Source organism: Lycium ferocissimum, chromosome 9, assembly GCF_029784015.1.
Source record: "Lycium ferocissimum isolate CSIRO_LF1 chromosome 9, AGI_CSIRO_Lferr_CH_V1, whole genome shotgun sequence".
Taxonomy (NCBI): Eukaryota; Viridiplantae; Streptophyta; class Magnoliopsida; order Solanales; family Solanaceae; genus Lycium; species Lycium ferocissimum.
The window spans coordinates 65,992,987-66,019,637 of NC_081350.1; the positions used below are offsets into that span (position 1 = coordinate 65,992,987).

At 40.7% G+C, this 26,651-nt stretch overlaps 1 protein-coding gene across 1 annotated transcript in view; it reads right to left on the minus strand.

The window, feature by feature from the left end:
* The window catches only part of LOC132032171 (uncharacterized), a 13,469-nt gene extending 1,484 nt beyond the window's left edge, over positions 1-11,985 (minus strand). Inside the window, exon 1 of the mRNA XM_059421943.1 lies at positions 11,653-11,985. Coding sequence (XP_059277926.1) covers positions 11,653-11,985 — 333 coding nt within the window. The remainder of the gene's footprint in view (positions 1-11,652) is intronic.
* Between the last annotated feature and the right edge of the window lie 14,666 nt (positions 11,986-26,651).

Genomic DNA, 26,651 nt, shown 5'->3' on the forward strand with positions numbered 1-26,651 from the left:
ACCGCTATTCGCCATAGCATGTACACTGTAGTGGACATCATAGAGCAGACCTGGTTTAAGTCCAATTTCGAGATTTGACCTCATTTTTCTTAAAACTCGATATCTTAGCCGCCATTTGGGACATTTTGGTAGCAAGGCTCGTGAATGCTTGGATAAGGTAACCCCTTTAGACCTCATCTATTTCATTCTCTCTCCATTTTATATATTCTTTCACTAAAATTATCTACTAGATTTAATCAAAATGGAGGCTTTCAAATTGTTCAAAAGCTAGTTGATAAAAAGGGAATTCTTGGCTTGAAATCATGTGATTCTCGAACTAATCACCTAGATTCTTACTGTAGGTTAAATAAACCAACCTTAAATGCTTATCTTTTCTCTATTTTTACAAATGGGTTACAACTTGATTTCTTGAAATTGGAGATTTATAAGGAATAGAGTTTTACTTAAGACTTGTTTGATAAATTTAGCCATAAAACCCGGATTATTGTTCTATGAAAACTTAGGGAAATCTAGTTGGGAATAATCCCAATTTTACTCTTACAACCCGAAACCTTGTATACATATTCTATAAATTGAATTATGTTCACTTGGACTCGTTGACCTCCCTAGACCCTTATCGCGAGTCATGGTTCGAGAACGAGAAGATGAAGACAAATGGATGTGTGTAGCACCTGATCGGCCTCGAGGTTGGTTACGGTTTACTTGATTAGACTTCGATTAGTATTTCATTTATATAGAATAAAAACTGATGGAGAAAGCATGCCTAGGTCTCCGGACAAGAAGTTAGGTTGGATAATTCTAGGTTGGTTCTACAGTGTGTGTTGTTGCATAATTATCCCTATTGGTTACCTTGCTAGTTGAGAGTGTTGGTGTCAGTATGACTGAGTTGAGTTCTTTCCATGGGTTATGTACGGTTTTGGACTTTGTTTACCTTTTGGTTGGACTTCGTTTAGCTAATCATTTGTAGAGTTAGTGATTGTTGAAGAAGGCATGAAAACCTTCGGGTATGGAGTTTGGGATGGAATACTTAGGTTGGTATTGTTGTTGACCATGGCTTGTCGCCTTGTTTTATTCTGTTGAGTTCTTGCCCTGTTGTGATTTGTTGGCTTCTCGTCATGTGATTGAGTTTAGAGTTGATGCTTAGAGATTGCCTTATGATTCAGAGAGCATATTGATAGTTATTGAGGTTGTGGAAAGGATAGCAAAGTGTTATAACCTGTCTTTTATAAGCTGAGTTTTGCCGTAAGATAGTCGACGTGAAGTTAGTAAGTAAGGTCGTTGTCAAGGTTATAAGAGATTCTACATGATTATTTCACGTATGCAGGAGTTTAAGTTTAAGTTTTGTACAGTAAGTATCGGGAAGATTAGAGGCGGAATGAACCAGAAAAACTAAGTATGACAGCTGAACAACTCGATGGCTGCAAGTCGACGGACCGTCGACTGGTCACCGGGCTGTCAATCTACACCGTCGAACAACTCTCCGAGAATCAGGGGCTGCTGCCATTCGACGGTTTCCAGTCGACGGACCGTCGACCTTGCCATCGAATTGCAGGCGGTGATAATTTTCTCTCTCCTATAAATTAAAAAAGGCCACGACTTGGATCATTATTTTCACCCAAAATTAGAATTCTCTAGACTCTTCAAGCTCTCTCTACCCTCTGTACCTATCCATACACATCCTAAGCTAAATCAAGTGAGAATCAAGCTTTAAAAACCCTAAGCTAGCTCATAAATGGTGATGGTCCTTGCCTTTAGTTAAAGTTATGATAGTTTTGGTTGCAAACAAGGTTGGGTGGGTTAGGGTTCTTCAAGATTAAGGTATGTTCTCACTTTATTTCTTATATTGAGTTGATTTGGAGATTTGTAAGCCATAAGGGCGAAGAAAATTATGGTAGGAAAAGTTATGAGACATTGTGTTGTAGTTGTTGATTATGAATGGAATTTGGAAGGAAGTTTTGGATTGTTTTAGGTGTAAATTGTATATAATTTCTTAAGTATGGAATTTTTGACATTGTTGTTGGTATTGTGGATGCTGTTATTGTTGTTTGGGAGTTGTTTTTGAATTTGGTGGAAGTCGATAAAATAGGGGAAGTGCTGCCCAAATTTCGGTAGCTCATTAATTACTCTACTTTGAACTTATGAGTGTTTCCAAGACTTTACCTTAGTATGAATCCTCTTGAATGTAGATTTGCGAGCTTGGGAGGTGAACGTTAAGTAGTTAAGGAGACGTAAAGGTATGTTAAGGCTAATTCTTTCTTCCTTAAGGCATGATTCCTCTGTCGTGAACCTACACATGATATCCATAACATCCTTATTCCTAAAAATACTAGAGACTCATGATTCTCGAAGTTTGACAAACGTTCTCCATGATGATGATGATTCCATTTTTAGAGATACCAAAGCTTATAGTCCTTGATATTTACATGATATTATTGAGCTTGTTCCATGATTTTGGTCTTGTTCATTGTTGTTGATTCATCTTATGATAGTTGTTCCTTCAAGGTGAGATATTGCGATGATGATGGTTCCACAATGACAATTGGAGGTTTACCAATCTTATGTCACTCCGATAGATTTATACCTTTTATTTGGGCTCTCATGCATGCTTTATATATATTATGTATTTTCTCACACCGCGCCGCACTATAGTCATTCGGGCAGGTATGTAGATGTGAACACCACTACAATGGGCAAGTTATTATGAGACCCCGAATGCAGGATGCCCCGGACGCGGGATGATATGATATATGGATCGGGTTGCACGTTCTGCAGGACTAACAGTTATATTATATATGTATGGAAATGTTTTTCTAAAAGGCTAAGCATGCATGACATCCGCCTTAAGAGGCATTCAGATGTATAGGTTATTTCTCTTATCTCATGTTACTTTCCATATCTTTTATTATATTGTCATTCATGCCTTTCATACTCAATACATTATTCGTACTGATTTCCTTTTTGTTTATAGACGCTGCGTTCATGCTCGCATGTAGACGGAAGCGGGACGCACCCCTAGTCGTTTCATCGGGTACATACATTTGGAGTGCTCCATTTGTTTTGGAGCTACAGTTTAGTTGGTACTATTCTTTTGTGTACAGATGGGCATGGCGGGGTCCTGTCTCGTTTTCATGATTTCCTGCACTCTGTGTAGAGGCTCGTAGACAGATGTATATAGTTAGATGTTTTGTTACCTTATCGGTTCATATTTTTGTATATCATTTTTGGCAGCTTTGTCGGCTCGTACATATGGGCACAGTTGTCGACGATTATATAGATGTGTTTTTATCTTTAAACTCATGATCTTACAGATTATGATAATTACGAGTTATCTTTCGTGGTCCACCGAGATATGATTATGAGAAGTACGCTAAGAGGTGCTCGGTAGGTTAGCTTCGGGTACCCTTCATGGCCCTCTGATTGGGTCGTGACAAAAAGTTATGATATTGATGTTGTGTTTGAGATATGTGTCCATGTGTGGCACGATTGATCCTTATATTCTTATTGGCATCGTTATCATGCATACACTTATTTCTGCATATTTTGGGATCGGGTTGCGTGCCACAACACTGACTTAGATCGGGTTGCACGTACTGCAACACTGACTAGGATCGGTTTGCACGTTCCGCAATATTGACTATTCGATCGGGTTGTGCGCCACAGCAGGTACATGGACTTAACGGTCCCCCATGGGTCATGACTGTCGAGGCGACGACATTTTCTCTTGCTATTGGATTTTATTTGGCCATTGCTTGGTGTTCCTTCTGACTCGATGGTTGACTTTTTGTTGATATGTTGACTTGATAGTGTGTTTTGAGATTGTCCTTTGGACTTATAGTTGATTTTGGGGAAAGGGCATGCGGAAATGGGACCCTAAACCGCGTAAGCTTGAGTGGGGTTAGTGGTAAATTCTTCTATTATTGGGAGTAAGAGTTGGTAAGCTCAGATGATGTTAGTGGGTTCATAGATGATGTTTGAAAACTTGTTTTCTATGTGGTTATGGTCTAGAGATTTGTTACATTGTTAGGTGGTAATTGTGGAGCCTTTTTTGGAAGCATAGTATTGTAGAAGGCTTGTGTTGGTATAGGTTGAGTTGGATTGATTCGATTTGTAGAAACCCCTCCCCGTTATCAACTGCTGATTGATTAAATATTTGCCTACCATACTTATCTATCATTCTCTGTTGTTATTGTGATTTCCTAATCAATGACGGCCTATGATGCTTACCAGTACGAGTGTTGTACTGATGCTACTCTTGCTACACCCTTTTTGTAGTGTAGAATGTTTCAGGTTAAGCCCGTGGTTAGTAGCTTCCGAGGACGTGTCGGGGTTATCTTAAAGACTCTGTTATTCTTATCCTAACACGGTCGTCTCTCATTTATTGTTATTTTGTATTTGTATCTTAGAAGCTCTTGTACTAGTCTAGACCAGATTTTTAGAAATAGTTGTATGTCAAACTTTTGTAACCGCTCACGTATTTTATTAACGGAAAACCATTTTATTGATGAGATGTTCCGGTTGTTCCTTTTAATGTGTGATTTGGGAAAAAGAGTTCACCTATGAGGTAGGAATAGGTAGGTGCCCGCACGGACCTGATTTTAGGTCGTGACATTTTCCTTCGGGCTGTGACCACTCACTGTACCACTCAATTTTACTGCTCAACTGTGAAACATTCACTATACCGCTCAACTTAACCGCCGAACTGTGAGAGTAATATCCTTACCTCATTCCGATCCTCATACCATCTTGTATCCTCCTTTTATCGTAACTTATCCAAAGTGAGTATATAAAGAGGAAACAAATGCAACATGTTTAGTATCTTATGTCAACAACAATATGAATTTTAAGAATTGATATGCGTCATCAACTAGTTACACATGTCAACTCATAAGTCTAGAATAATTTCCCTTAAAACATATACGAGATGTGGAGCGATGAGGTAAACAATTCAATCAAATAGGTATAAGTCAAATCATGTCTATCATAGTCCACATAAACAGCAATCATACCAACCTAAGTGGATTTATCACCACAACCACGCCCGAAGGCTCAACATACTTTTCCCGTCATTCTAACTACCCAACAATATACATCGGTACCCACCAAAGTGCTCATCATCATCACTAAGGTAGGACCCCCATTACGCCCAATGCCCTTGCAATAATTATAAACTACATATGCCCTCTAATCGGAGTCTAAAGAATAAATCGTAACCCATGTCGAGGCCGAACAGAAGCCACAAACCCTCAAGCCAATGCCTTTCCTTTCTGTAATGCTTCGGAACGATCAAAGTCTATCAAATATGAAATATACATTAGAATACAATTATGTGGATACCCATATTACCATACTTTTACCCAGAACCCAAGAACGAACCCAAATAATCAAACCCGAGCCCTAAGGGTAAAACTGGAATTTTAACACTAAAATAGATTACCCATAGTCTAAATAGTCAAAAACCTAATATTCATGGTCCTAATCATAAATCAACCTTCAATTTTACTATTTACCCAAAACCCCAAGTTATGGAAAACCCTATTCTCATACCCAAAACAATGGATTGAATCGGAGAATAATGGATGGTCATAAATTAAATGCTAGATTAAGGCTAGAAACTTACCGCAATGAAGAATCTTCAAAGTAGAACTTGAAATCACCCCAAACCAAGCTCTAGAACTCTAAATATTTGAAAATGAAGGATTCCCATTGATTTCAGGAATAAATCACTATTCAGTGATAATTCCTTTATCGCGATCGTGGAAGACCCTCACGATCCCGACGACACTCGACCTGGGCCAGTGAAATTAGCCTTCGAGAATGCGGATAGGGTCTCGCGAATGTGAGGCTTTGCACCTGGGCCGGCTCAACCAATTTTCTCTTCGCGAACGCAAGGAGGCTCAAGCGAATGCAACCACACGATCACGGCCCCTCCTTTGCGAACGCGAAGAAGGAAACCTAAAACTGGACACCAGAAAATTCTGGTGTCCCTCGAACTCGGAATAGATACTCGAAACTCACCAGAAACCCCCCAGACATAAACCCAATATGCACTTCAGTCATAAAACACGCTACGAACTCGCTCAAGCACTCGGATTTCACAAAAGAGGTCATCTTGACTCAGGGTTGACCACAGTCAACTCCAAAACATCTAAAACCTATAACTCCAACCAATCACAAAATCACATCCAAACATCTAGGGACCCCAACTAAAAGCTCAACTAAGTCATAAATGACATTCCGGAACTACTGGAATCGGCAAACCTTTGAAAATGACGAGAGTATGCCTGATGTTGACTTTGGTCAACCCTTTTTCATTCTTTTAACTTAGAATCTCTAAAACTAACCAAAACAAATCTTAACTCGCCTAATTACCTCGGGAATTGTGCCACCCATCCACTCAAGTCATAAACACCAAAAAGGAACTACGTAAAGGATAATTTGTCATAACCCAAATTACTAGGAGTGCGAGCACCTACCATTCCCGACCTTGGTAGGCGAACCCGTCCCTTAATCATTAATCCAACAACAATAAAGTAAATAGAACATAATAAATAGAATTATAAATCATACATACAAATAAGTGCGGAATACCATACTAATGCAATCCCCAAGGAACTGGTTAGAATACAATACAAGATCCACTATGAATCAACTACAAGTCTGGAATAATACAAAGTCTCAAAATACGAATATTGTCTCGGAATGCAAGAAAAGACAAGTAATAAAGAGGAGTCTTTGGGCTGCAGATCCATCAAGTATGCTCACCCTAGACACTCAACGAGAAAGCCTCGGATCGGCCGCGAAGGATGGAACTGTCACGTACTCGCACTTAGAAAAGAATGCAAAGAAGATAGTATCAAGACAAACACTATGTACTTTGGTAGGTATCATATGCGACAACGATCAGTTTAGCTAACATATATAAAGGAACAAACTAAAGAATAGACATGCTCACAATCAGGTACGAACACAACACAGTCGAGAATAATAACTCAAGTATAGTAGTATTAAGTCACAGCCGAGATAAAAGTCTCTAATCCTCGAGTCTATCAAGTCACTAAGTAAATACCTTAAGCAGTAACTCAATGAATCATCAACCATGGAATCAAGAGGAAATGGACAATCCAATGATAAGATTGCAATGCAAGTGAGATGTGATGATATGCAATACACTGGCCAAATGTAATCTCTGTACATACATCCTACGGATGGAATACCTTCACTTCTTGAGAGTAATGACCCACGGGGGACCCGTGAAGTCCATGTACCAGTCACTCCACACACTGCCCAGAGATGACTCTGCTACACCTTGGAAAAATTTGCGTCGTTTGCATTATAAGTAAACTAACGCAAGAACAAAGTGGAAATCAATCTCTTAAAAGGTTAAGGAGGATAAATAATAATTTTAATTATGTACCTTAAGGTTTCAAAGTTAAATGAATCGGCGGAAACAAGTTCGTTGAAGGTTAGAATTTGTGTCACGTTTTTTTGGATGATTTCACATCATTTGTGCTATACATTGTTTAGCATTAGCTTGAGAGGAATTTAGGTCCCCTTATATGCTTAATGAAGGTTTACATAAGTATCAAAAAGGTATCATAAGTATTGGAGGTCAAACGAATCGAAAAGAACGCATTTTCGCAAAAATTGGAGTTTGTGGGAAATTTGCGACCGCATACTGAGTTTGTTGTGTAGCATACTGGCCGTAAACTTACCATTTTGGCTGATCTTACTACCCAACACAACCCCCATGTTGTGGAAGGAGTATTCGGCCGCAAGTTTAACTTACTGGGCCGCATCTCCCCCGCAACACGGAGTGGGTGGGGCGGTTTTAAGCCTTTTTTAAACTCCAAAAGATCCCATTTTTCATATCCACTTTCCACACTTCTTTCCCCAAATTATTAGAGTGTTCTTGAAGGTTCTCTAACATTCCAAAACCTTCCACACCATCAAAAGAGAAGATCAAACTCCAAAACCCCAAGCTAACTTATGGAAGATAATGTTCTTGCTTATATTTGAGATTGTGGTGAATTTGGTCTTGGAAGAAGTTGAGTGAGGTGAAGTTCTTCTAGTAAAAGGTATGTTATTCATCTCATTTATTATGATTGAGTTGACTTAAAGGTTTAACAAGTCTTGGAAAGGAAGAGAATCATAGTGGAGAAGTCATAAGGTATTAAATTGAAGTTGATGGCTATGAGTTGAATTTGAAAGGGAATTTTGGATTAATTTAAGTTTAGTTTGAATGAAATTTGATTATGGTATTATTGATGTTGTTATTATTGTTTAGGGGTTTTTTTGGAATTTGGTGGAAGTAGATAAAATAGGAGAAGTGCTGGCCAAATTCCGCTAGCTCACGAATTACTCTAGTTTGAACTTATGAGTGTTTCCAAGACTTAACTCTAGTATGAATCCTCTTGAATGTAGATTTGCGAGCTTAGGAGGAAAAACGTTAAGTAGTTAAGGAGACGAAAAGATATGTTAATGCAAACCCTTTCCTTCTTATGGCATGATAACTTCGGTACGAACATATATACAAATGTCCTTCATGATGACTCCATTTTTAGAAATACTAAAGCTTATAGTTCTTGATGTTCTTATGCTTTTATTGAACTTTGTTTCATGATTATTGATCTTATTCATTTTTGTTGATCTCATCTTATGGTAATTGTTCCTTCAACGTGAGATATAGCGATGATGATGATTCCATAATGGAAATCGGAGGTTTACCGACCTTACGTCACTCCGATAGAGTTATAGCTTTCATTTGGGCTCTCATATATGCTTTATATATATGTATGTATTTTCTCACACAACACCGCGCTATAGTTGGTCGGGCAGGCATGTAGATGTGCACACCCTTTGCAGTGGGCAGGTTATGATGTTACCCCGAACGTGGAATGCCCCGGACGCGAGATGATGATGATATGACGATAACACCGAGCCTATATCGTCGGGTACGGTATTATATATATATGTATGAAAATGTTTTTTTTTTAAAGCTAAGCATGCATGACATCCGCCTTAAAAGGCATTTAGAGGTACAGATTGATCCCTTTATCTGATGTTATCTTCACACTTTCATTATTTTCTTACTCATGTCTTACATTATTTGTATTGACATCCTATTATTTGTGGACGCTGCGGTCATGCCCGCAGGTAGATAGGGAGGCGGACCAGACCCCTAGGCTGCTTCATCAACGATTGTACAGGAGCACTCCATTTGTTCCGAGCTGCGATTCAGCTGGTATTATTCTTTTGTGTATATATATGGGCATGGCGGGGTCCTGTCCCATCTTTATGATGTTATGCACTCCATGTAGAGGCTCGTAGACAGATGTGTATAGTTAGATGTTCTGTGACCTTTTCGGTCCACATTTTGTCATATCATTTTGGCAGCCTTGTCGGCTTGTGTATGTATATATATGGGCATAGTTTGATGGCGAATGAATAGATGTGCATTTATCTCTTATACTCATGCCCTTACATATTATGATATTTATGAGTTATCTTTGTGGTCCACCTAGAAATGATTATGAGATGTATGTCAAGAGGTGATCGGTAGGTTAGCTCCAAGTGCCCGTCATGGCCCTCTGGTTGGGTCGTGCCAGACTCACAACACCAACCACATTGCTAACCATTCCGCACACAGCCTAGAGATGGCTACGCTATCAAATATGTCGAAAGAATCATGGGTGTTTACTTCTCACTTATCAACATCAACATCAATCACCGATAATATCAATGTATCATGGAAATAAGGATGAATGCAATGCAAAATAACAATATCAAGTGTATCATATCAATCCCAATCCTGCCACACATAGACACATAACACGATATCAATATCAAGATAAGCCAAGTCCTTTCCTCTATCCATGATAATGTCAAGATAAGTGAGAGACAACCGTATCATAATCATAATGCAATAACTAAGTAAAATTTAATATCAGACACATGGCGACGAGCAAATAAATCACAATGAGGCGTCAAGCCCGTAAATCAGTCAACAACACCAAACCTAAGTAATCCATCCCAACTTCATACCCGAAGGCGTAATATGCTTTCTCCGACAATCACTAACTCTACCTATGCTTCGCTAAGAGAAGTCTAACCAGAAGGTAAGTCGTAACCTACTTGGCTACCGAGCTAAAGACACGGACAATCAAACCATTGCCTTGCCTTTCTGGAGAGCCTCGATGTACTCAAAGTCTATCCATTATCGAATTCTAAGTTAGAAATGAGAAGCAACGATACCCATACTGCTATACTCTCATTCCAATCAAAAGAAACTAAGAAAAAGGGGGAAAACGGGCCCGCAAGGGTAAAACAGGTATTTCAAAGGTGGAATTGGTAACCCAACGTTCTAGAAGTTTAATTCTACTCCTTAACTTCTAAATTAACTCAAGAATAAGCTAATATCATCATTCAAGTCAAAACCCCCAATTTGGGTATAAATCCTAACTTTCAATCTTTCAATTCACCAACTATAATGGAAAATTCAAGCCTACTGGTCACTAATTCATCAAATTCCATGCTTAGATTAGTCAAATCTATCAACAAATATCATATTGAAAGACTAAATATCAAATAATAAAGTAAGTGTCAAAACCCATCTTCTTCCTTAAGTTTCTATATATTTTCTATCATAGATTGATGCTTAAGAAAGGTAAATGAATGAAATCAAGGTTAGAGAACTTACCCTCAAGAGAAATCTACTTAGAACCTCTTCAATTCGCCTCAAAGACACTTAAGAACAATAAATGTGGGAATAGGATATGAAAGGTGTTAACTAGGCATTAAATAGGATTCTGGTCCACGTCATCCGCCGCAGCGGTCGAGGGTCTGCTACAACAGAACCGCTCTCGTGGCCTACCCTCCGCTACAGCGGAGACCTGTCCATTGTAGCCCACCATTACAAATCACCATAACACGCCATAGTGGACCAGGCCTCACCGAGGTAGGTCTGCTACAGCGCACACTGAGGACGCCACAGTGGGCATCAGACACCAGTAGAAATGCTATTTTTTCACAGATACAAACCAGACATGAACCTATACATAAAAATGCACTACGGACTCATTTATGGTCTTGAAATTTCCAACAGAGGTTTATTTGACTGGGTCAACACCCAATGGTCAAAGACCAACTATCCAATCAATAACCCAAAACGCTCCCGAGTGCCTCGGGAACTAAACTGAACATCCCAACAAGTCCTACTCGACCATCCAGACCTCTCGAAATCGAGGGATTTTCGAAAAAGGTCCGTTTAAAAAAAAGTCAACTATCAATCAACCATTTTTCACTTTAAGGCTTTATTTTGCATAAGTCATCATAAAACTTGCCCGACTATCTCGAGAATTGTGCCACCCATCCCCGCAGGTCAAAATCGTACTAATAAGGATCGGGGAAGGTTTAATGGGGGTAAATGGGTCAAAAGCACTATAACAACCAAACATTCGTTACATCAAATACCAATTAAACAATCGCTCATCCTCGAGCCATAAGGAAATGAATGGGAAAAGTACCTGAGTCAGCAAACAACTGAGGATATCTGGAACGCATATCGTACTCGGTCTCCCATGTGGCCTCCTCAACAGGACGGTGCTTCCTTTGCACCTTAACAGAAGCTATCTCCTTGGACCTCAACTTTCTCACCCGCCTATCTAAGATCGCTATAGGCTCTTTCTCATATGACAGATTCTCATCAAGCAACACAGACTCCCAAAAAATGATATAAGACCCATCTGAATGGTAACTTTTCAGCATAGAAACATGGAATTTGATATGAACACCTAACAGGCCTGGTGGCGAGGCTAACTCATACCCAACAAAACCAACACGACGGAGAATCTCAAATGGACCAATATATCTCGGGCACAACTTTCCCCTCTTCCCAAATAGCATCACACCCTTCATGGGTGAAACCTTCAGAAGAACCTGCTCACTCTCCATAAACTCTAAATCTCGAATCTTCCGGTCCGCATACATTTTTTGCCAACTCTAAGCTGCCAGAAGCTTTTCCTGAATAATCTTCACCTTGCCCAAAGACTCTCTTAGCAAATCTGTACCCCAAGGTCGGACCTCAAAAGAATCAACACACCCAATAGGAGAACAAGACCTCCTACCATATAAAGCATCAAACGGCGCCATATCAATACTCGAATGGTAGCTATTGTTGTATGCGAACTCTGCAAAGGATAAGAACTAGTCCCAATGACCACCAAAATCAAAAACACAGGCTATCAACATATCCTCAAGCACCTGTATAGTCCTCTCGGATTGACCATCAGTCTGTGGATGAAACGCGGTGCTAAGATCTAAATAAGTACCCAACTCATCCTGTAAGGTATTCCAAAAATGGGAGGTAAACTGAGTACCTCAATCGGAAATAATCGAAATAGGAACCCCGTAGAATCGCACTATCTCTCGGATGTAAATCCTGGCCAACTTCTCTGCATTATAAGTAACCTAAACTGGGATGAAATGATCAGACTTAGTCAACCGATCAACAATAACCCAACTGAATCGAACTTACCCAAGGTCTTTGATGTGCCGGGAATTTTGTCACATCCAATGCTTTTTAACTCAAAGTTTTACTTGTTTTCGAGCAAGTTTGTGTTCGTTTGATGTGTTTTGTGTGTGTGCAGGTATTTTGAAGTTAGAATGCTCAGAAAGCGGAAGAACAAGGAAAAGAAGCAATCTGGTCTGATAAGCATAAGGACGGACCGTCAATATGCTCGACGGTCCGTCGAATTTGCCTCGTCAATAAGTCCCTGCGAAGTAACATATCATCAGAGCTTCATCAAATTATCGACCTGCACCGTTGACATGATCGACGGTCCGTCGAAGTGCTACGATGGATTTCCTACAGAGTGATAAAAGTATACTCAGATCGTCGATATGGTCGTCAAGCATGTCGACGACCGTCGAAGTGCAAAGACGACCCATCGAAGTGCAAGCTGAGCTAGAACAGGACTGGGATTGATTATTCCGAGTTTGACTTGTATAAATACCTGTTTAGGTTTTATTTTTCGGACATCTGGGGTTTTAGACTTGTAGTAATTACTTTTGAAGTGTTATTGCTTTTGAAGACTTCCAGACAATTACATTCATTACTTTCAAGTTTTATTTGTAAGTTCAATACAATAATTCAATTATGCAATCATCAATCTTTTATTGTTTTCTTGTTGCCATGAGTAGCTAAACACCTTTACTAAGGTTGTGAACCCAAGGATGGGTGTGTTGTGATTGGGGAATCGTGAAAGATATACGCATGATAGATTGTTAGGGTTTATTTGTTCTTCATTTTCATCATATAGTTAGTGGTTGCAAACATTAGCTAACGCCATAAACTTTAGTTTATTTGGAAAAATAGCGGGTTAGGTAAGAACAAATAACAAGAACTCAGGGCTTTAAACCTTGTTTAATAAATTCACTTAGGAATAAGAAGAATTTACTTGACATAATTAACCGTTCTTCATGCATACTTTCTTATCTTTGGAAAAAGCATAGAAAGAAATAATCTTTTCTTATTGGAAAATAGTTCAGATTCACATAGAGGTTAAGTGCATCCATACAAACAGTCCATTAGAAGTATATCAAGATCGATACCCATGATCATACACTTTATCTGATGAGGACACAACCTTGGTTCTTTTTACCTATATATTTTCAACTTTAAATTTCCAGTCACTTTAAATTAGTCCACAAACCAAATCAACTATAAAACCCTTTTCTGGAATACACCAGGACCGCAAGATTAGTATAATACTTGTTTAGTAAACTTTTCACACCATATTCTCTGTGGGATTCGACCCTAACCTCGTTGGGTTACTATATTTGACAACGTCCGCGTTATACCATTAATAGGTATAATTTAAGCATATCAGTCTTTGGAAGACCCACAACAAAATCCATGGCCATCCTCTCCCACTTCCACTCGGGAATAGGCATCCTCTGAAGCACCCCACCAGGTCTCTAGTGCTCATACTTGACTTGCTGGAAATTCAAACACTGAGCGATGAAATCTACAATATCTCTCTTTATCCTGCGCCACCAGTAGTGCTGTCTCAAATCACGATACATCTTAGTCGCACCTAGATGAATCGAATACCTGAAGCTATGAGCCTCCCCTAAAATCAAGAGAATCAGACCACCTACTCGAGGAACGCACATGCGTCCCTTGATCCTCTAGACTCCCTGATCATCAAGCACAACCTGCTTGGCCTCACCACTCAACACCTTATCACGAATCTTACATAATTGGGCATCCTCAAACTGTTGTGCCCTGATCTGCTCCAAGAGAGATGACCTCGCCTCAACACATGCTAAAACCCTAACCGGATCTGAAATATTGAGTCGCACAAGACTGCTAGCCAGAGTTTGAACCTCCATGGCTAAAGGATGCTCCAAGCAATCAACCGAGCTAAACTATCCATACTTACTGCTTTTCGGCTCAATGCATCAGCTACCACATTAGCTTTGCCCGGATGGTATAGAATGGTGATATCATAATCCTTAAGTAGCTCCATCTATCTACGTTGTCTAGAATTGAGATCCCTCTGATTGAATACATGTTTTAGACTGCGGTAATCAGTGAATACCTAAAATTGGACCCCATACAAATAGTGCCTCCAAATCTTCAAAGCGAAGACTGCCGCTGCCAATTCCAAATCATGAGTAGGGTAGTTCTTCTCGTGAATCTTCAACTGCCTGGAATCATAGGCAATGACCTTTCCCTTTTGCATCAACACGGCGCCCAAACCAACACGAGACGCATCACAATATACTGAGTAATCCTTACCCTCTACGAGTAATGCCAAAATTGAGGCTATAGTCAACAAGGTCTTGAGCTTTTGGAAGCTCTCTTGACAAGCATTGGACCACTGGAAAGGAACCTCTTTTTGAGTCAATCAGGTCAGGTGAGAAGCAATAGAAGCAAATTCTTTCACAAACCGACTGTAGTAACTAGCCAAACCCACGAAGCTACAAATCTTGGTCTCTGGAGTAGGCCTCGCCCAATCCCTAACACCCTCGATCTTCTTGAGATCATCCATAATCCTGCCCTTTGACACCACGTGGCCCAAAAATACCACTAAATCAAGCCAAAACTCACACATAGAAAACTTAGCATAAAGATCATTTTCCTTCAATAACCCAAGGAGAATCCTCAAATGACGCTAATACTCTTCCTTACTCTTCGAATACACCAATTTATCATCAACGAAGACTATGACTAAGGAATCCATGTATGGCTTGAAAATGGCATTCATCAAATCCATGAAAGTTGTCAGGGCATTCGTAAGCCCAAAAGACATAACAAGGAACTCGTAATGACTATAAGGAGTCCTAAAGGCCGTCTTCGGAATATCCTCGGCCCGAATCTTTAGCTGGTGATAGCCTGACCTCAAATCAATTTTTGAAAACAAAGAAGCACCCTGAAGCTAGTCGAACAAGTCATCAATGCGGGGAATAGGGTACTTATTTCGAATGGTGACCTTGCTCAACTAGCGGTAACCAATACACATCCGCATCGTCCCATCTTTCTTCTTCAATAATAGCATGGGAGCGCCTCAAAGGGAGATACTCGGTCTGATGAAACCCTTACTCAAAAGATCCTGCAATTATTCCTTTCACTCTCTCAACTCGGCAGATGCCATCCTATATGAAGGATTGGAAATAGGGAGAGTGCCTGGCTCTAGATCAATGCAGAAGTAGATGTCGCAATCAGGTGGCATACCCGGTAAATCAGAAGGGAATACCTCCATGAACTCGCACACCACAGGCAAAGGCTCAAGCCAAGTAGGCCAAGCACCCCTTATCAACTAACATCTTCGCGCGGAGATAGGAAAGAATCTTCTTCGGGGCGGGACTAGGACTACCCCTCCACTCAAGTCTAGGAATACCTAGCATGGTTAGGGTGACTGTCTTGGCGTGATAGTCCAAGATCGCATGGTAAGAGGACAACCAACTCACACCCAAAATAATGTCAAAAGCTACCATATCCAATATCACAGAGTCTACCCACGTGTCATACCATATAAAAGTAACTAAACAAGACCGATAGACTCGATCAACTACTACGAATCTCCAGCGGAGTAGACATGTGAATAGGCATCTCAAGACGGACACGGGTCAAATCCCAACCAACGAGAATGATAAACAGACACATAAGAGAAAGCAGACCCTAGATCAAATAAGACTGACGTTGCCCGATAACGAATAGAAATGGTACCATAGGTCACAGCATCAGACGCCTTGGCCTCTGGCCTACCGAGAAAGGCATAACAATAAGCACCACCACTGCCACTTTGGCCGAACTAATCTCCTCCTCTGGAGGCCACCCCTAGAGGAATGCGAACCACCACGGCCTGTAGAAGCACCGCCTCTAGCTGAAGAACCACCCCGACTACTAGAAGATTCCAGAGTCCTAGGGGTCTAGAATCTGGAACCTTGCTAGATCCCACCCTATCTCGGTAGTGCGCACTCTCTCGTAATGTGCCCAGGATAACCACAAAAAAAGAAAGCTCTAGAAGGCGAAGGCTAAAATACTGAATCTGAGGAACCAGAGTAACCATCTCGGTCTGCTGGTCAAGAAAACAAGCCTTCGAAAGCCTGCCCTGACCCATAACCACTCTGCCTAGAAGGGCCACTTGAAGATGTCTGAAGCGCTGACTGAATAGGGCAAGTAAACTGTGGCTGATAGGTCGGGGATGACTGGCCCCCACCTCTAGAACTGGACCCATTGTATCCACCATACTGACGAGGCTTCTTCTCACTAGCCCCACTAAGAGTTCGGGCCCTAGTTGACTCAACACCTGTGGCAGGATCCACTACAGCCTGGAAGGAAGACCCCAAGGCTACTAGCTGAAGGCAAGTAACATGAAGTGGAAGCACCAGTCCTTTCACAAGCTTTATAACCCTCTTTGCCTCGGTCTGAATCAATTGCGTCGCATAGCGTGCCAAGAACAAAAATCGAGCCTCATACTCGGCAATAGACATACCCCTCTGATGCAAGTGGATAAACTCATCCCTCCACTGATCTCTTAAAGTATGGGGTACGTACTTCTATAAGAATGCCTGGTGAAACTGTGCCCAAGAAAGTGAAGGCGAACCCACAGGCCTGTAATCAATGAACAACCTCCACCGAGTCTTCGTATCCCCGCGAAGCTAGAAAGATATATAATCTACACCATGTGACTCCACAATACCCATCTTGTACAATCTCTCATGCATATCCATAATGAACTCATACGCGTCCTCACTAGGCGTACCAAAGAATCTGGGCAACTCCATCTTCAAGAATCTGCCAACAAGCTCCTTATCCCCTAGTGTCAAGACCTAGCCTGCTACGGGCCTAGGAACAGCTGCAGGGGTTGGAATACCATTAATGTGCTAGGCCATGGCACCAGCTGGCTGCATCCCCGGTGTCTATCCCTGCTCAGGAGTCTATACTCCTGCTCTGGTTTGTGATCCACCTGGAGTAGTAGCACCACTCACGGCATGCTGACTATCGAGATATAGAAAGATATGAGCAATAGTGTCCTAAAATACTAGATAGGACATAACCTCGAGGTAAGTCCGGGATGACCCCATCCCTCCCCCAGTTGCATGCTCTCGCCCGGGCTGGCGCTCAGGCTGATGCTCGGGCTAGCACTCTAGAGAAGCTGATCTAGTACTCCTCTGTCCAGCCAGAGAGGCCCCGTCCCAGGTTGGTGCAACACCACGACCTCTAGCCCGATCGTGGCCTCTAGCCTGTCCTCATCCTAGTGTACCGGCCCCAAAAGTGGGCACGGGCGCCTCGTCCCTAGCAATGGTAGCTCAAGTCCTCAACATCTGTGAGAGAATAGAAGTGAATCAAATACCAATTCAAATATTCTAGATACTAATTTGAATAAAGTAGCACGAAAGAATGAAAGAATTTGAACTTTCCAAAATGTCACATTGCCTCTCGCAGATAAGTACGGAGCTCATCGTACGGATCCGCAAGACTCTACTAGACATGTTCTTGTTATTATAGATTGGGTAACCTAGGGCTCTGATACCAACATGTCACGACCTAAATCACTAGTCGTGCGGGCACCTACCATTTACCACCTTGGTAGGCGAACCCGTCCCTTAATCATTAATCTAACAACAATAAAGTAAATAGAATAGAATACAAAGAAGTCTAACTCAAACAATAAATAAGTGCGGAATACCATACTAATACAATCGCTAAGGAACTGGTCTGAATACAGTACAAAAGCCACTACGAATCAACTACAAGTCTGGAATAATGCAAAGTCTCAAAATATGAATACTATCTCAGAATACCAGAAAAGACAAGTAATAACGAGGATTCTCTGGGCTGCGGATCCATCAAGCATACTCACCGTAGACACTCAACAGCAAAGCCTCGAGATCAGTCGCGAAGAGTGGATATGGAACCTGTCACGTATTCTGCACTGAGAAAAGAATGCAGTAAGGTAGTATCAGTACAAACACTATGTACTGGTAGGTATCATAGGCCGAAAACAGTTAGCTAACATATAGAAACGAAGAAACTGAAGAATAGACATGCTCACAATTAGGTACAAACACAACACAGTCGAGAACAATAACTCAAGTATAGCCTAGATGAAAGTCTCTAATCCTCGAGTCCATCAAGTCTCTAAGTAAATACCTTATGCAGCAACTCAATGAATCATCAACCAAGGAATCAAGAGGAAATATACCATACAATGATAAGAAAGCAATGCAAGTGAGATGTGATGATATGTAATGCACTGGCCAAATGTAATCTCTGTACATACATGCTACGGAAGGAATACCTCTACGTCTCCATAGTCATGACCCATGGGGGACCCGCGAAGTTCATGTACCAGTCACTCCGCACACAGCCCAGACATGACACCACAACACCAACCACAGCGCTAACCATTCCGCACACAGCCCAGAGATAGCGACACTATCAAATATATCTCAAGAATCACGGGTGTTTCCTTCTCACTTATCATCATCAACACTAATCACCGGTAATATCAATGTATCATGGAAATGAGGATGAATGTAATGCAAAATAAAAATATCAAGTGTATCAGATCAATCCCAATCCTGCCACACATGGACACATAACACAATATCAATATCAAGTCAAGTCCTTTCCTCTATCCATGATAATCTCAAGATAAGTGAGAGACAACCATAGCATAATAACAATGTAACAACTAAGTAAAATTCAATATTAGACACACGGCGACGAGCCAATAAATCACAATGAGGCGACAAGCCCGTAAATCAGTCAACAATACCAAACCTAAGTAATCCATCCCAACTTCATACCCGAAGGTGTAACATGTTTTCTCTTACAATCACTAACTCTACATATGCTTCGCTAACCGAAGTCTAACAAGAAGGTAAGCCGTAACCTACCTAGTTGCCGAGCTAGAGCCATGGACAATCAAACCATTGCCTTGCCTTTTCGGAGAGCCTCAAAGTACTTAGAGTCTATCAATTATTGAATTCTAAGTTAGACATGAGAAGCAACAATACCCATATTGCTATACTATCGTTCCAATCAAAAGCAACTAAGAAAAAGGGGGGAAACGGGCCCACAAGGGTAAAAAGAAATTTTTAAAGGTGGAATTGGTAACCCAACGTTCTAGAAGTTTAATTCAACTTCTCAACTGCTAAATTAACTCAAGAATAGGCTAATATCATCATTCAAATCAAAAACCCCAATTTGTCTATAAACCTTAACTTTCAATCTTTCAATTCATCAACTATAATGGAAGATTCAAGCCTATTGGTCACTAATTCATCAAATTCCATGCTTAGACTAGTCGAATCTATCAACAAATCTTATATTGAAAGACTAAATATCAAATAATCAAGTAAGTGTCAAAAACCATCTTCTTCCTTAAGTTTCTACATATTTTCTATCATGGATTCATGATTAAGAAATGTAAATGAATGAAATCAAGGTTAGAGAACTTACCCTCAATAGAAATCTTCTTAGAAACCTCTTCAATTCGCCTCAAAGACACTTAGGAACAATAAATGTGGGAATAGGATATGAAGGGTTTTAACTAGGCATTAAATAGGGTTCTGATCCAAGTCATTCGCAGGGTCGAGTGTCCGCTACAGCAGAACCGTTCCCCTGGCCTACCCTTCGCCACAGTCAGGCCGCTACACCGGAGACCAGTCCGCATTAGCGCACCATTACAAATCACCATAACACACCATAGCATACATGACCTTACCGAGGTGGGTCCGCTATAGTGCACACTGAGGCCGCCACAGCGAGCATCAGACACCATTAGAAATGCTGATTTTTCACTAACTCAATCCCAAAACCCGACAATCACCCTAGACCTCCCTGATACCAACCAGATATGCAACCATATATAAAAACACGCTACGGTCTCACCGTGGTCTCTGAATTCCTAACGGAGGTCTATTTGACCGGGTCAATACCCAATAGTCAAAGACCAACTATCCAACCAATAACCCAAAATGCTCTGGAGTGCCTAGGGAACGGAAGTAAACATCCCAACAAGTCCTACTCGACTATCCAGACCTATTTAAATTGACGAACTTTCAAAAAAGGTCCGTTTATCCAAAAGTCAACTATCGGTCAACCGTTTTTTACTTTAAGGTTCTATTTCGCATAAGCCATCATAAAACTCACCCAACTATCTCGAGAATCATGCCACCCATCCCCACAGGTCAAAATCATACTAATAGGGCTCGTGGAAGGGTCAACAAGGGTAAATGGATCGAAAGCAATTTAGGGGAAAAGATGTAAAAAGCCTATATCGACCGAACGGGTCATTACATCAAATACCCATTAAATAAATATTCGTCCCCAAACTGTGAAGAAAAGAAGGGAAAGTACCTAAATTTGTAAGAATCCAGGGGTATCTACTCTGCATATCCGCCTCAGTCTCCCATGTAGCCTCCTCAACTGGGTGGTGCTTCCATTCCACTTTTACTGAAGCTATCTCCTTAGATCTCAACTTTCTAACTTGCCTATCAAAGATTGCCACCGGCTCTTCCTCAGAGGACAGATTCTGATAAAAAATCAACTTGTCTCAATGGATCATATACGACCCGTCTAAATGGTACTTCTTCAACATGAAAACATGAAACACAGGGTGAACACGCTCAAGACCTGATGGGAATGCCAACTCATAGGCTACCTCACCAATGCACCGGAGGATCTCAAATGAACCAATGAACCTCAGACTTAGCTTGCCTTTTTTCCCAAATCTCACCACACCCTTCATGGGTGAAACCTTCAACAGAACCTGATCACCAACCATGAAGTCTATACCGCAAACCTTCCGATCCGCATATTTCTTTTGCCTACTCTGAGCCGCAAGAAGCTTTTCCTGAATGAACTTCACCTTATCCAAGGAATCTCTCAACAAATCAGTGCCCTATAGTCTCACCTCAAACACATCGAACCAACCAATCGGAGAACGACATCTCTACCATACAAGGTCTCAAATGGCGTCATACCGATAATCGAGTGATAACTATTGTTGTGAGCAAACTCCACCAAAGGCATACGACTGGTATACGGCCCGTATATGGCACATATGGTCCAAACCCAATTTTTACACCATTTTCAATACTCCAACAGATGGTGCTAGAAGAAGTCCAAGTCCTAGCTTTGTGGCATTCTATATCAGAAATGATGTAGGACACTTGATAGGTCTTTGGAGGTAAGAGAATCTCATATTGAAAGACTAAATATCAAATAATCAAGTAAGTGTCAAAACCCATCTTCTTCCTTAAGTTTCTACAGATTTTCTACCATTGATTCATGATTAAGAAATGTAAATGAATGAAATCAAGGTTAGAGAGATTACCCTTAAGAGAAATATGCTTAGAAACCTCTTTAATTCGCCTCAAAGACACTTAGGAACAATAAATGTGCGAATAGGATATGAAGGGTTTTAACTAGGCATTAAATAGGATTCTGATCCAAGTCATTCGCAGGGTTGAGTGTCCGTTACAACGGAACCGTTCCCCTGGCCTATCCTCCGCCACAGCCGAGCCATTACAGCGGAGACCAGTCCGCATTAGCGCACCAATTCAAATCACCATAACACACCATAGCGTATATGGCCTTGCCGATGTGGGTCCGCTATAGTGCATATTGAGGCCGCCACAGCGGGCATCAAAGACCATTAGAAATGCTGATTTTTCACGAACTCAATCCCAAAACCCAACAATCACCCTAGACCTCCCTGATACCAACCATACATGCAACCATATATAAAAACACGCTACGGTCTTACTGTGGTTTCGGAATTCCTAACGGAGGTCTATTTGACCAGGTCAATACCCAATGGTCAAAGACCAACTATCTAACCAATAACCCAAAATGCTCTGGAGTGCCTACAGAAAGGAAGTAAACATCCCAACAAGTCCTACTCGACTATCCAGACCTATTTGAATTGACGAATTTCCAAAAAAGGTCCGTTTATTCAAAAGTCAACTATCGGTCAACCGTTTTTCACTTTAAGGCTCTATTTCGCATAAGCCATCATATAACTCACCCGACTACCACGGGAATTGTGCCACCCATCCCCACGGGTTAAAATCATACTAATAGGGCTCGAACAAGGGTTAACGAGGGTAAATGGGTCAAAAGCAATTTAGGGGAAAAGATGTAAAAAGCCTAAATCGACCGAACGGGTCGTTACATCAGATAACCATTAAATAAATATTCATCATCAAACTGTAAAGAAACGAAGGGAAGGTACCTAAATTGGTAAAAATATAGGGGTATCTACTCTGCATATCTGCCTCAGTCTCCCATGTAGCCTCCTCAACTAGGCGGTGCTTCCATTGCACTTTTACTGAAGCTATCTCCTTAGATCTCAACTTCCTAACTTGCCTATCAAAGATTGCCACCGGCTCTTCCTCAGAGGACAGATTCTGATAAAAAATCACCGTGTCTCAATGGATTATATACGACCCGTCTGAATGGTACTTCTTCAACATGGAAACATGAAATACAGGGTGAACACCCTCAAGACCTGATGGGAATGCCAACTCATAGGCTACCTTACCAATGCACCGGAGGATCTCAAATGGACCAATGAACCTCAGACTTAGCTTGCCTTTTTTCCTAAATCTCACCACACCCTTCATGGATGAAACCTTCAACAGAACCTGATCACCAACCATGAACTCCATACCGCAAACCTTCTGATCCGCATCTTTCTTTTGTCTACTCTGAGCCGCAAGAAGCTTTTCCTGAATTAACTTCACCTTATCTAAGGAATCTCTCAACAAATCAGTACCCCATAGTCTCACCTCAAACACATCGAACCAACCAATCGGAGAGCGACATCTCCTATCATACAAGGCCTCAAATGGCGTCATACCGATACTCGAGTGATAACTATTGTTGTGAGAAAACTCCACCAAAGGCATACGACTGGTATATGGCTGGTATACGGCCCGTATGTGGCACGTATGGTCCAAACCCAATTTTTACACCTTTTTTAGTACTTCCAACAGACGGTGCTAAAGGAAGTCCAGGTCCTAGCTCTGTGGCATTCTATATCAGAAATGATGTAGGAGACTTGATAGGTGCTGGAGGTAGGAGAATTCATAATGGTACAAACATTGTAGCTGAAGCATTAGCAATTAAAGAACGACTGGAATTTTGTGTAATGCATCAATTACTGCAGTGATCTTTGGAACTGGAACTTTGTGTAATGCATCAGTTACTGCCAGTGACACTAGAAACTGATTCATTAACAATATTGAATATCTTAGAAGGCAATTGGGAGATCCCTTAAAGTGTTGCAATGGTAATGAATAGCATCAATATCTTTGAGAAGAAATAAGGAAGTTAGAGAATCACACATGTCTTTGAGGGAAGGGAACACCTTGGCATATTATTTCACTACCTTAGCTTTTGATGTTGCAGGTACCTTTCAGTTTAGTCTTTTCAAGAAATGCCTATAACAGGAAGGAAGCTACTTAATTTGGACAAGAGCCATACTCAAATATTAAGTCCAGGACCATCAAAAGATTATAGAGAAACTATAATATAGCTATAATAGTAATAACTATTGCAGGTGTAACAAATTAAGAGAAACAAATTTATGAGTGAAATTTCAGGCATGAGTTAGCACGGCTATTACACATGCAGTGTGATCATATTGAATATCACTAGAGTTCTTCTAATGGTGGTATTAACATCTTTGATGTTAGAAAGGCTCCACTGATGACAATATGTGGTTTGCATTATAAGCTAGGTGATATTACTACAAGTCCTTTCATGGATAATAAAAGTTGAGAAAAGCATTGCAGGATTGATTCATATTTCTTGAAGAATTTTCAGTTGGTTTGTTTGTCATGGTACTTGGTGAGAGCTTTGGGGTGTCCTTCAATGGCAGCATACCAAGGCATCCGGATTTCCTGCAGATTTTCCTTTGTTAAGCTTCCATCATATTATTTTGCTATTTATTTTCTTTCTTTTGCTACAATCTGGTGTTTGTTCAGATTGTTTGCTTTTGATTTTCTGCATTTTTCTTTCCCGTAAGACTCATTTTTATTTATTTGATTTTGTGTCACGACCCAAATATCCGTGAGTGGCACCCACCCTAATTCACCCAGTGGGCGAACCAATCCCCTTAACCAACCATCCAATGATTATCAATTACCTAGCCATTTTTAAACATATCAAGAATATAAACAAAGTAAGAATCATCCAACGTCTAGTCATGCCACAAATAAATAACGAATGCAGAAGTCTAACTATTATTCCAAAATCCGAAAGTCATCGTACAAGGACTCTAAAACATAACTGTCTAAAGAACGAACAACTGTCTGAAATAAAAATAAATGTCTGAAGTGAAATAGACATCTAAAATAAGAAAGATCTTCAGGCGGCCTGGCATGGATAGGAGCTCACCCTTAAGTCTGTCGGTAACTGGCCTCACGCTAAATATGAGGTCTGGTAGACGTCTTTGGATCACAATCTGCACTCAAAGGAATGCAGCAAGGTAGTATCAGTACAAACACTATGTACCGGTAGATATCATAGGCCGACTAAGATTAGCATCATGCATAAAAGCACGAAATCAATAAAACAGACAGCTAGGCACAACAGCACATAACCACAGGAAATTAGCAACAAGAATCATCCCACTAAATTAAGATAAGGCCACACAACCAATAGTCAATAAAAGTAACTCAAATCATGTAGTCACCAATACAGCTGTATTTCACGAATTATCTCACTGTCACATATCCGTACACACATGCTAAATGGAAATGTTTGCCCAAATAGCCATGACCTGCAGGGGACCCATGATATCCATGTACCACTCACTCCGGAACTTACCTCGGATCACAAGCCCATAAATAGGCCACATCCTCACCCCCTGTCAAATGTGCCTTTTCGTAATTATATTGTCTTTCTCATCACAATGTATTACCGTTCCATAATCAATTAAGAAATGTGAACAATCAATAAGTCAATATCATGGAACGCAAATCACCATGCCTCAAGTCATATCAAGACTCATGAATCAATTCATCAATAGCATGAATAAGGGATTACTTCAAGTCAACAAGAAGAGTATTCATTAACTCCTTCTTTTGTCATTTCATAATAACTAATCATAAAATAAGTCAACCAATGTCAATTAAGGAATTTCCAACCACACTTTATGTCTGAAGACCTAATCATGCTTCTCCTATCAATTTCATAACATATACAACCAACTAATCAAAGTCTAACTCAAGTAGATCGTAACCTACCTCAAGCAGAACTAGGACAATACAATCACTCCGCGATAGCTTTCCCCTATTGTAAAGCTTCCGAACGTTCAAAGTCTAGAAATATAGCACTACATGAGTGTTCGAATCATCTATTCAATCAATACAACAATTGGGGAAAAGAACACAACTACTTCTACCCTTTTCAAATGACTGAACTATCACTAAGCATGAATTCATACTAGTATTGATCCCACTAATCATATTCTATCGGTTCATGGGTTTTCTAATCGTTTCAACCCTTTTACAAGCAGTTTTTGTGCTAAAGTTGCTATCTTTATGAAACCCTAAGTCTCAATACATCATTCACATCATATAATAATCAATTTCTTATCCTAGGAAGTGATAATCTATGCTCCTGGATGATCAAACAGCAATTAAAATCAATAACCCATTCATTTACTCGAGGATTTGCAGTTTCTAGGGTTCTATCCTTTCATTCACCATTAGAGACCCATTAAACGATTATGGAATCTAACCCTGTGATGGAATGAACAAAGAGAAGGGTTGAGATTTACCTTTCAAGAGAGTTTTAGCTAGCCTTAGAATTTCGCCACAGGAGTTCTTGGAAACTGTTTTGAAGTTGTGTGGGGAATGGGTCCGGAATAAAGAATACAAAACACAGATTGTGCCTCGCGTCGACCGTTGCAATAGTCAATGACACGCTGCAGCGGCCACGCTATAGCAGGAAGCCTCCCGCTATGGCGGACCTCATTAATCCCTATCTCCCCACGGCGGCGAGCCTAGAACCGCTACGATGGACCTGCTACAAAGGTCCCTTACCCGCTGCAACGGTCCATTTTGACTAGTAGCTCAGTTTTTCCACCAGTTTTTCACTCAAAAATTCCAACACCAATCTG